Raw genomic sequence first — 12,883 nt, forward strand, 5'->3', positions numbered from 1 at the left:
TGCCGGTAATCAGGTGCCCACCTGGAGAACAAAGGGAGAGCAATTCAAGTATTGGTATTCAGGAGCCCACCTAGAGAATAAAGGGAGAGCAATTCAAGTGTTGGTAATCAGGAGCCCACCTGGAGAATAAAGGGAAGCAGCAGTTCAAGTTCGGCAATCAGACGCTCACCTGGAAAACAAAGGGAAAACAAGTCAAGTGTCGGAGAAAAGCAAGATAATTCAAATATTGGTAGTCAGGCGCCCACCTGGAGAACAAAGAGAAATCAGCAATGTTCGAAGGAAGACGATTCAAGTTCAGCAATCAGGTGCCCGCCTGAAAAACAAAGGGAAAGCACCTCAGAATGCAATTCAAGTCAGCAACAAAGGACTTCACCTGGAGAGTACGAGTCAACAAAGCAACAAGAACTGCAAGATCAAGTTTGAAGATGTAGATAGGATTTTTATAATTCATAGATCATAGTTTAGTCTAGCTTCTTTTATTTTGGCTTGGTGTAATAAGGAGTTCAACAAGCCATAGCAGTAGCAGCAACAGTGAAATCACAGCTTCCTGGTAGTCCTAGCTGCCAAAACTTCCCGAACTATGCTGACCTAATTCCTTTATAGCCAAGGATATGTAGGCAACCTCTGAAGCAAGGTTCGGTCATGCTCTTTCCAAAAATGTTTCTCTTGGAGTTTCAAACGTGCAAAAATCCCTCATAATTGCTCATTTTATCTTTACTCGAAGACCCTTCGTGTCTCCGAGTAAAGAGGGGCAGCTGTGAGCACGTGATTTTTGCCCCATATGAAATGCTCCCACAGAATCCCAAGGAATTAGATTTTTTCTTTTAATTGTTTGCCATTTTAGGAATTATTGTAGAATTTTCTTAATTATTTGCATTTTTCTGTGCATGTTTAGTTTTATTTAATTCATAAAAATACAAAAATATATTGCATTTGTATTTAGGATTTATTTTTACATTTTTAGATTAATTAGTAAATTAGTTGTTGTACAAAAATGAAAAAAATCACAAAGAATAACTCATTTTGCATTTTAATTTTTTATTTTGAATTTTATAGTTTTTCTTTTAATTTAGGAGTTATTTAATTTTTATAAATACTATGACTAGTAATTAGCGTAATTTGGTAAATTAATTTAGTTTTAAGAGTTAGTTTAGGTTTTAAATTAATTAGGAAAAATAAAAAAATTGGAAATTAAAAAAAAAGAATTAAAAGGCTTCTTCAATTTTGGGCCAATTTGCCAGCCCAAATAATTTTCCCCAAAAGCGTTTGAATCTACGCCCAAACCATGCCCCTAACCCGGTCCAAATCCTTACTTAATCAAACGACCCCGTTTTCGATCCTCTAATCTGAGCCGTCGATTTCATTTGATCAGACAGCCTGGATCTGGCCTTTAGTTCCCCATATAAGTGTCTGAACGGCCTTACACCCCCCCCTCGTTTCATCTCTCTTCACTCATCATCTCTAACCTCAGAGACTCAAGAACCCTAGAACGCCGCCTTAAAATGCCTCACCATCTCCGGTGGCGGCGCAGACCTATACCGCTCCAATCCGTCTCAAAATCACACCCCATCATCCCCTCATATCAAATCTGTTACCTATTTCCTTCGAATCATTGTAGAGCTCCTCGAATCTGTGATCAAAGCTTGGGCCTTCGAACTTTAATCTGCCCAAATTCATACCAGGTAATCCCCAGACTTTCCCAAAACTTATCCTCACACCTATTTCCCAAAAATCTCAACATGATTTTCCTTATTCCAAATCTAAAAAATTTCAATCCCTAATCTTCTCTTTTCTTCCAATTTCGCACAAGGCTAGGCTCGTGTTGAACCATAATCTATGCTAGTTGATTGCTCTTAATGAGAGCAATCAATTAGCATTGGTTCTAGTTCATTCCAAAGATGCCGGATTTTGGGAGAATTCATCAGATTCTGGTCACATATTCACTCCCGCTGAAGTATTTCACATTGTCAAGGCATTCCAGCATTTTGGTATTTTCCCTTTCATTTTCTTACTAATTTCATGCATTGTAGTATTTTCTGCTTTCATTTGTTTAGTTTTTGTTTGTTTCTTTGTTTTGACTGATTTTCTTTATTAGTCGAGTTCCTTTAAGTTTAGAGTTAAAATAAGTTCAATCCCAAAAATCAGAATTGTTTGAGTTGTTTTCTATTTTCTGGATTTGTTCCTTTTCGTTGGTTTTATGTAATCATTTCTGATTGTTCAAGTTCTTATATTAACTATGGTCATCACTAACCTAGTTAAGAGACTGGTTCAGTTGGATCTTGGTTTATTCTAACCCAGGTTAGTAATTGGAGGGTAAATAATAAAGTTTTAAAAGGTAATTTGGGGAGTTGGATAAAAGAATCTTGTGTAACTGAATAGGAAGCTGCTAGGAAGGTGGGTAAAGGGACTGACCTAACAAACATAACCAAAATTCAGAGTAAAAGTGAATAAATTGAAACTTGAAGAAGGGGTAATGGGTAAAATTAGAAACCAATTCTGCTGCCCTAAAAGTGATCTATAAAGGGCATGTTTTCTTCTCTTTCAAGGTAGATTTTAGAGAATTATAACACTGAAAACTTTAGAAAATGGCTGAGTTCTAAAATACTGAAGTCTCTTGCAATTTTGGTGAAGAAATTGGCTTTGGTTTCCTGTTTTCTTTTTTAATCTCCATAGTTGAAAGCTTCAAAGCACTTCTGATTCATTCTGGTTTAAAAATGATCCAAAAAAGTTGAATCTTGCTGTGTTTGGAGCTGTTGATTCACTTGTTCTGTTGTTGCTGCTGAGCTCTTCATTTTCTTTGTTTTCTTTTGACATCCAGGTACTTTTTTGGATCCTGCTGAATGTGAAGCTCAATTTGAAGCATGAAATTGAAATGTGAGATTTAAGCACAGCATCAACTTATTTGTTTAGAATTTAGCCTTATTTTCTGTACTACATTGTTCTTTTACTGTTTGATTAATTGTATTTTGCATGTGCTGATTGATAATACCCTTCTAGGGGTTGTATTATGTCTCTACTTAGCATGTGAGTCCAGTATTCTTGTCAAGTATGCTATAGCTGGACTTTGGGTCTTGTCATTTGGACTTTTATCATTGTATATCTGATCCTGGACTGTTGTGATATGGACATAACTTAGATGGATAACATTAAGTTGTATGGTGATGTTAAGGTTCTAGGTCGATTTCATTATGATTTTGTTTGCTCTAATTTTGGTTTTCAAATGACTTCAAGGCTTATTGTTTGTTTTTTTGTAATTGTCAAAGGCAAAAGTCTGAAGCCTTTACTGTTAGACATTCTGCTGAAAAGCGTCAGCTTTGAATCTTAAATCAGTTTTTGGGTTCTATTTGGCTTAGATGAAACCAGTAGGCATTTGTTTCTTCTTTAAGATCTGGAGTTGGATAGGTTTAAGTCCATGCTAGTAGATGTATTCTTTCTAAAATCATGTTAGTTTTTCTGGCTGAAATTCGAGTTCTGTTATGTTAAATGACGAAACAATTAGTGTACGAGTTATATAACATTAAGGGTTGCATTTTATTATGGAATGTGATTTGGGCTTAAAAAATGTGTTATGTATCTGTGTAGAACTGGCAAGAATTGCTAGTATCTGTTTCAATCTTAAGATTTTTGTGAAGAAGTGTAACTTGTTTCAACCAATTATCATGCAATTGGGCCTTTGGCATTGGCCTAGCTGTGCCAAATACCCCTTCGCTGGTCCAATATACGTTCTGGGCTTCTTGTGAGCCCGGTTTTCCCTTGTGCTTCAACATGGACCTATTTTTCAAAGGCAATTGGGCCTGTTGCCAGATTGGGTTTTTCAAATAACCAAATGCTGATTTCTTTTAACACCAAGCCTTTATTTTATTAGCTTTAGTTTGAACATTAGCCTTAAAATAAATTAGAATTCCCTAAGTCTTTTAATCAATTATTTAGACTCCTTCAATTAGATCGAGGTGTGCCGTATTAGCAAAACCTATAACTTATGGCCCTCGGAGATTAGACCAAGAAATCTTATAGAATAATTTGAGGCGTGCCATGCCAAATAAAATTCCGAAACTCATGGCCCTCATTTAATTAATTTCAACTCTTTAAAAATCGAGGTATACCATCAATTAAATTTTTCATGACCCTCGCAAAACTTGTTTTTAATTTGAAATTTCGTAGTTGCTTTAGGCGTGCTATTTAAATTGATTTTCTTTCATTAAATCCAGGTGTGCATTTCATGTGACCTAATTTCAATTCTTAACAACGTTAAATAGAACTTGTCATGAACCGCGGGTGCATTTCATGTGGCACGGTTCGAGTATATTTTAAATAACGTTGAACCTTCCTAAAATAATTAAAAGCGGTTAATAAGTTAAAAATGCACATAGGCTTAAAAGTGTTTTAAAATCAATAATTAGGCCAATAATAACAGTTGAGCGACCGTGCTAAAACCACGGAACCCGGGAATGCCTAACACCTTTTTCCGGGTTAATAGAATTTCTTACCTAGATTTCTCTATTCGCGGACTGTAAAATAAAGTCAATCTTTCCTCGATTCGGGATTTAAAACCAGTGACTTGGGACACCATAAATTATCCCAAGTGGCGAATCTGAATTTTAAATAAAATAATCCCGTTTCGATTGTCACTTAAATTGAAAAAAAAACTCCCTTATATACCTTATGGGTGTAGTAAAAAGGAGGTATGACATTAATATTCTGTTATTAAAACAAATACTTAATAATATTTCTGTTAATATTTTACTATTAACAAATAATTTGGTCCAAAAAATTAATCAATCAATCGATTGTTTGACCAAATTCAAATTCAAATCCAAATCCGAAGCCGAAGCCGAGCCGAGCGAGCGACAACGACAACGGTGCGAGGATTTCCTTCTTCTCAACTCTTTAAGAGCTAGAAGAAGAGCAATTGCTTATATACCTATAAAAACCTCTTCATCTTCCAATATGGGACAATGTCCCTTTGCTAAGGGGGAAAACTTAAATTTTTACTTAAAATTTCCATTCCCTCCATTTCCTATTCACTCTATTTTAAGCATATCATATATTTAAAAATCCCAATAATCCCCCACATAAATGGAGAATGGCTATATCATAGAAATATGCATTAAAACTGAATGATTCGCGAGCAAGGATTAATTGCATCTGGATAAGTAGGTTTCCTTTTGAACTTTCCGTAGTGAACTTATGTTGGATATACTCGGTCAATCGGTAGATTTTATATCTTTGAACCATCGAACTTTGGTGTATACCTAGACAACCATAAGTCACACAACCAACCCTTAATCGTCTTTGGTTCTCATTGTTCTGTTCGTTTCAGCTATGAACACCGCCTGGTTTCATAAGTGCGTAGAGAACTGGCCTTACAAAGTTCTCCTTAAAGCGGCTAACACTTCACACTTACATAGGTGATTCCTAAACGTGTCATCCCGTAGATACACTATTTGATATACACCGTATCAAATTTAGAAATCATTAAAAAGCCTTAATGCTATCCTTGGTACTTAAACATTGTCTCATCACGAAAATGGACCAAAAATTTAGTTGACAATGTTGAACCGTCATTAATGACTTTGTTTGATCTCCTTGAACCTAGATCTTGGGATCTCCAGTCTTCTAGGTAGAGTTACCGCCACTATGACTTGTTCTCTTCCACATACCCATTCCCCTTGATGATTTCTCAACTACCTCTCTAGTTAGGCCTTTTATAAGTGGATCCGACATATTATCACTTGACTTTACATAATCAATCGTGATAATTCCTCTAGAGAGTAATTGCCTAACGGTTTTATGTCTTCGTCGTATATGACGAAATTTACAGTTATACATAATGCTCCCAGCCCTTCCAATTGCTACTTGACCATCGCAATGTATGCATATTGGTGCCAACGGTTTCGGCCAAAATGGAATATCTTCCAAAAAATTCCGGAGCCATTCAGCTTCTTCATCGGCTTTATCTAAGGCTATGAATTCAGCCTCCATTATAGAGCGGGCAATACAAGTTTGTTTGGACGACTTCCAAGATGCCGCTCCTCCACCAATAGTGAATACATATCCACTTGTGGACTTGGAATTAGTTGATCCGGTGATCCAATTTGCATCATAGTATCCCTCAATGACCGCAGGATATTTACTACAGTGCAAAGTAAAGTCCTATGTATGTACTAAATACCCCAAAACTCGTTTCATGGCCATCCAATTAGATTGACCTGGATTGCTCGTATATCGACTAAATTTACTTATAGCACAAGCTATATCTGGTCATGTACAATTCATGATGTACATTAAGCAACCCAACACACGAGCATAATCCAATTGTGATATGCTTTGGCCTTTGTTCTTTGCTAATGCAATATTCACGTCAATTAGAGTCTTTACAACTTTAAAGCCCAAGTGCTTGAATTTTTCAAGTACTGTCTTAATATAATGAGATTGTGATGAGAAGTCTTATGGATCTTAATTCCCAGAATTAAATTAGCAACTCCCAAGTCTTTCATATCAAACTTGCCAGTTAGCATGCGCTTAGTCGCATTTATGTCGGCAATGTCATTACTCATTATGAGCATATCATCCATATATAAGCAAACAATGACTATGTGATTTGGAACATTTTTAATATACACACATTTATCACATTCATTTATTTTAAAACCATTTGACAATATTATTTGGTCAAATTTCGTATGCCATTGTTTGGGTGCTTGTTTTAGTCCGTAAAGGGACTTAACAAGTTTACATACCTTCTTTTCTTTACCTGGAACCACAAACACTTCAGGTTATTCCATGTAAATTTCTTCCTCTAACTCTCCATTTAAGAAGCTATCTTAACATCCATTTGATGAATTTCAAGACCATAAACTGTAGCTAACGCTACTAACGTTCGTATGGATGTAATTCTTGTAACTGGAGAGTATGTATCGAAATAGTCAAGACCTTCCCATTGTCTATACCCTTTGACCACAAGTCTTGCCTTAAATATGTCAATAATTCCATCATCTTTCATTTTCCTCTTAAAGATCCATTTAGAACCCAACAGTTTATTTCTAAGAGGAAGATCAACCAATTCCCATGTATAGTTGTTCAGTATGGATTCTATTTCACTATTGACTGTCTCTTTCCAAAACAATGATTCCGAAGAAGACATAGCTTCTTTAAATGTTTGAGGCTCATTTTCCAATAAGAAAGTCACAAAATCTGGTCCAAATGAAGTAGACGTTCTTTGACGTTTACTACGTCTTGGATCCTCCGGATTAAGTGTACTTTCTTTTGTTTCTTCCCGAGGTCGTTTAGATCCTTCACCAACCAACTCACATTCCTTTTTATACGGATATATATTTTTAAAGAACTCAGCATTATCTGATTCTATAACTGTATTATTACGAATGTCAGAATTTTCTAATTTATGAACCAGAAATCGATATGCTTTACTATTAGTCGCATATCCTATAAAAACACCATCAATGGTTTTTGGTCCTATTTTTACCCTTTTGGGTTTAGGAACTTACACTTTTTCCAAATACCCCCACACTTTAAAATAATTCAAGTTGGGCTTCCTTCATTTCCATTTTTCATATGGAATGGATTGTGTTTTGCTATGGGGTACTCGATTTAGTATTTGGCTAGCCGTAAGAACGGCTCCCCCCCAGGTTCTATGACAAACCAGAACTTATCAATAATGCGTTCATCATCTCCTTTAATGAACGATTCTTTCTTTCTGCAATCCCATTGGGTTGGGGCATGTAAGGGGCCATTGTTTGATGAATAATTCCATATTCTAAATATATTTGTTCAAAAGGAGATTCATATTCACCACCCCTATCACTTCTTATCATTTTCATTTTCTTGTTAAGTTGCTTTCAACTTCATTTTTGTATTACTTGAATGTGTCTATTGCTTCATCTTTACTATTAAGTAAGTAAACATAACAATATCGAGTACTATCGTCAATATAAGTTATGAAATACTTCTTTCCACCGCGAGATGGTATTGACTTCATGTCACAAATATCTGTGTGAATTAAGTCTAAAGTATTTGAATTCCTTTCAACTGACTTATAAGAATGGTTAACATACTTAGATTCCACACATATTTGATATTTTGATTTATCGCATTTAAATTTAGGCAATACTTCCAAATTAATCATTTTTCATGAGGTTTTACAATTAACATGACCCAAACGTATATGCCATAATTCATTTGACTCAAGTAAGTAAGACGAAGTTGAAATTTTATTATTATTTTCAACAACCATTACATTCAGCTTGAAAAGGCCCTCAGTGAGGTAACCTTTTCCTACAAACATTTCGTTCTTACTTATTACAACCTTATCAGAAACAAAAACACATTTAAAACCATTCTTAACAAGAAGTCCAGCAGAGACTAAATTCTTCCTAATCTCGGGAACATGAAGGACGTTTTTCAAAGTCACCACTTTGCCGGAAGTCATTTTGAGAAATATCTTCTCACATCCTTCAATATTGGCATTTGCAGCATTTCCCATAGAAAGCATATCATCATGTCCAACAGGAGTATAAGTAGCAAATGTTTCTCTAATAGCACAAACATGGCGAGTGGCTCCAGAATCAATCCACCACTCTTTAGGATTGCCCACCAAGTTGCATTCGGAAAGCATGACACATAGGACATCAACATCATTATGTTTTTCAACCATGTTTGCTTGACCCTTCTTCTTGCCTTTCTTCAGAGCACGACACTCCGTAGATTTGTCTCCGGCTTTTCCACAGTTGTAGCAATTTCCACTGAACCGCTTCTTGCTTGGGTTATATTTCGGTTTAGAAGCCTTATTCCTCTTTTTGTTCTCTTCAACAATTCTTGCTCCCATTATTGTTGAGTTTCCACGGCCTCTCTTGTCAGCAGCTTTATTGTTCTCTTCGATTCTCATCCGAACAATGAGATCTTCAAGGGACATCTCCTTGCACTTGTGTTTCAAATAATTTTTGAAGTCCTTCCACAACGGAGGCAACTTCTCAATCATCGCTGCTACTTGGAATGCTTCATTGATGACAAGACCTTCAATGAAAATTCTGTTAGTAAACATAATAAAATTAATACTACCAACACTAGTATTAATTCTACTTATACCTTCAGCAAGGAAATCGTGAATAATCACTTGCAATTCCTATATTTGGGTAACAACAGACTTGATATCTACCATTTTGTAGTCCAAAAGTTTTGCAGCAACGAACTTCTTCAACCCGGCATTTTCAATTTTGTATTTCTTTTCAAGCGCAATCTACAGTTCTTTTGACGTTTTCACGCTACTGTAGACGTTATACAAAACATCCTCTAGCTCGCTTAGAATATAATTCTTGCACAAAAAATCAAAATGCTTCCACTCCTCAATCACGAGAAAGCGTTCAGTCTCCGGAGTTTCATCGGACAGCACAGAAACATCTTCCTTGATGAACTTCTCGAGACTTAGAGTAGTCAAGTAGAAGAACATCTTTTGCTGCTAGCGCTTGAAATTAATCCTAGAAAATTTTTCGGGTTTCTTCGCCGGTGCTAATGTTTCCGGTGTTGTTCGGCTCGTTGAGGCATTGGCAGTCACCATTGGAACAACTTGGTTCATATTATCATTAGTCATTTTTGTAAAAGAATGACACAAACGTTAAAATCACGAAGATTTTAATCTCCAATAGAGTAAAAAACCACAAAGGTTTTACAATCCAGAAACAGTAAGTACAAATACAGAAAATATATTAAATTTCTTGAGCTTGTTAGTAAACTGTATTTGTAAACTAATTCTGGAAAAACAAAGCAGAATAATATATAAACAGAAAATGTAAAGAGGTAAAAATCAATTCGAGCCCACTGAATTCACCGTGTTTCCTTAAGGAATTTAATCCCCTCCTAGTACCCAAGGTTATGGATTATTTCCTCTCAGGATAGAACGAATTACACACTGGTGTAGTGGTACTTCAAACCCCAGTGTTTCAGCGAACACAAAGTTCAGTAGCAAATCACACTTACTGTTGCTTTGTTTGATGTTAAAAGTATGTAGAAGAAGGAGGAGAAACTCAGAAAATCGTATGAAAATTCTGATCAGAATAGTCTTGTATTTATAGCCAAAGTTGGGCTGAAATCTGAAGAGGTACAACTCTTCAGAATGATTGTTTATGCAAAACCGCCACAATATAAATGTCATAACATAAATTGCTATTTACTCAACAATAAAGAGGGAAAATTGAAGAGAGTAGTTTAATTTTCAGTTACACAACTGAAAAATAGATTGGATTTAATATTAATATTTATTTTAATATTAATATTATGTTATTAAAATAAATATTTAATAACATTTCTGTTAATATTTTATTATTAACAAATAAATTTGGTCCAAAAAATTAATTAATCAATCATTTGACCGAAGCCGAGCCGAGCGAGCGAGCGACGACGGCGCGAGGCTTGCCTTCTTCTCAACTCTTTAAGAGCTAGAAGAAGAGCAATTGCTTATATACCCATAAGAAACCTCTTCCTTTTTCAATATGGAATAATGTCCTTTTGCCAAGGGGGGAAACTTAAAATTTCACTTAAAAATTTCATTTCCCTCCATTTTCCATTCACCATATTTTAAGCATATCATGTACTTAAAAATCCCTAACACATATATAATAAACTTCATTCACTCTACACATATTGAATGTAAATCGTGGATCCATCTTTACACAACAACTTTCTTTGGTTACTAAATGTAGGGTTGGCGTAAAGGCCATATTATTACCTCTCTTATTTTCAATGAGCTGATTATAAATTGTATCTAGTCGTACGAGATAATGATGCAACCACCCATTGCTTAAGAAGTTGAAACTCTAATAGTGGTGTAAACAATTTTTTTATTTTTATTATTGGTCTATTATATATAATGGTGATCCTATCTCTTTAAATCTTATGGTATGGATTCTCAAGCCGAAGTCCTTTCTAGTGTAGGTGCTAACTAGACACTTTATTACAGGACTAGTGCTAGTATTGTACTATGTATGTATCTTTCTCTTGATTCCACTCCTTTAATTTCAACTTTCTTTTTGAAAAAAATTAAAACTTAGTGAATAATAGATTCTAACCTCTTTACCTTCTTAGCCACTTAAATACCACACCTAATGTATTGGTGGAAAATAAACTCATCACGTGGATCAATATTGTGATGAAAGGTGGCATGAGAGTTGATGCAATAAAGAAGAATGAAGAGCAGAAAAGATATAAGTAATACCGACGGAATCGTCTACGAGGATATCACGCTTATTAGCTGAAAAAGAAAAAATAGGTACATAGTTGATAGTTAAGGACATTAGAAGCCACGGAGATGGAAGGAACATTAATACCCACGAATATGGAAAGAAATTAGCATATTCTCTGATTATGTGCGATTGGTCGTTATTACCTTAACCGTTACAAATCACCCATGTAACGGATAATCAACATAATACATATTATTAACGGACATGAATTAAATAGGCAAGTGGTTATAAATTGCATTCTTATATAAATACGCTTACCATACTTTACCATCGAGAAAATATAAAAGGAATATTGTCAATTGTCAATACTATTATTGTATGGGTCCGAATTTGATCGACCACGGCCTAAAATGAGTATGAAAAATGACCGAAAACCTGCGAGTCGACAGAGGGGTACGACCCTGAGGTGGAAGTAGAGGCACTATCGTATCGGCATTAGATTCGGTATATAAGGGGGACTTAAGTCTTGTAAAGGGGCACGGGATTTTTTAGACAAAACAATTATCATCTCTCTTTCTACTATTATCATCTCTCTCTACTATTATCATCTCTCTATCATCATCCCCTCCCCATTATTGTTATTCTAGAGTTTATTATCTTCGATTACGATTTACCCCTTCATCTTTGATTGATTGCTTAAAAAGAGTTTAAAATCTTTTGAGTCAAACAATTTGGCGCCGTCTGTGGGGATTTCCATAGCCGCAATCATAGTTCTCATCTAGGTTATCGAAAGTAAGGATTGTCGTTCTTCAAACCCCATAAAAACCAATAATGGCGGAGAAAGAAGAAAGGCTGAAGATGATAGCAGATGTCTCAAACAACCTCCTAAGCTCCCTTAACGAAGCCGGTAGAGAAGACACCGAGAATAAAACACCAAGGGTACATCGGAGGGGGAGATATCACCCTCTCCACACGAGGATATGACGGTCTTACGCGAAAGGGGAGCCTCCACATCCACAACGAGAGAAACACCACCAGCAATCAAAAATCTACTAGAGGAGTGGTTGACAAGTGCTCTGAGCAACATGCTCGAAAAAACCCCTCAAGGAAATGTCGAAAACTTACCAACGGTAGAAATCGCAGCTACCATCAACGAGCCAGATGCTACGCGAACGGGCAACACCCGCACTATTATCGACGCAAATGACGATGCGCTCATGAATATCCTAAAGAAAATGGAAGATATGGAAAACGAGAACAAAGCACTTCGTGATTAAATGAAGGAGCACCAGGAAAGAGTTGACAAAATACCTGGCGCCCCTACACTACTACCAAAACGTGATGTGGGACGATTCATCGAACAGCCATACAGCGATGGAGCTGCTCCTCACCCCATCCCAAAAACCTTTAAAATTCCGCCATACTTGAGAATATACGACGGGACCACGGATCCAGAGGATCATCTAATCCATTACGTCACTACGGTGAAAGGCAATGACCTGTCAAAAGAACAAGTGCCATCTGTGTTGCTGAAAAAGTTCGGTGAGACTCTGACAGAAGGAGCATTAACATGGCACTCCCAGCTACCAGCACGATCGATATCAACATTTGAGGAGATGGCGGATAAATTCGCCACCGCCCATGCAGGGGCAAAGAAGGCTGAAGCTAGGGTCAATGACATCTTCGCCATC

At 36.2% G+C, this 12,883-nt stretch overlaps 1 protein-coding gene across 1 annotated transcript; it reads right to left on the reverse strand.

Moving 5' to 3' along the window:
* Positions 1–6,811: 6,811 nt before the first annotated feature.
* Positions 6,812–9,463, reverse strand: LOC138871774 (uncharacterized). Its single transcript, XM_070149674.1, has 3 exons — positions 9,258–9,463; positions 8,429–9,044; positions 6,812–7,009 (listed from the first exon to the last, which is right to left on the reverse strand). The coding sequence occupies exons 1-3, from the start codon at positions 9,461–9,463 to the stop codon at positions 6,812–6,814; spliced, it is 1,020 nt and encodes a 339-aa protein (XP_070005775.1).
* Between the last annotated feature and the right edge of the window lie 3,420 nt (positions 9,464–12,883).

Source organism: Nicotiana sylvestris, chromosome 6 (assembly GCF_000393655.2).
Source record: "Nicotiana sylvestris chromosome 6, ASM39365v2, whole genome shotgun sequence".
In the NCBI taxonomy this organism is placed as follows: domain Eukaryota; kingdom Viridiplantae; phylum Streptophyta; class Magnoliopsida; order Solanales; family Solanaceae; genus Nicotiana; species Nicotiana sylvestris.

Excerpts from the sequence above, each read along its gene's own strand:
- LOC138871774 (XM_070149674.1), bottom strand. The coding sequence starts at position 9,463 with ATGTTCTTCTACTTGACTACTCTAAGTCTCGAGAAGTTCATCAAGGAA. Across the intron at positions 9,045-9,257 it reads GTGAAAACGTCAAAAGAACT|AATTTTCATTGAAGGTCTTG; the intron begins GTAGATTGCGCT and ends GTTTACTAACAG. Across the intron at positions 7,010-8,428 it reads AAATGACTTCCGGCAAAGTG|AGGAAAATGAAAGATGATGG; the intron begins GTGACTTTGAAA and ends TGGATCTTTAAG.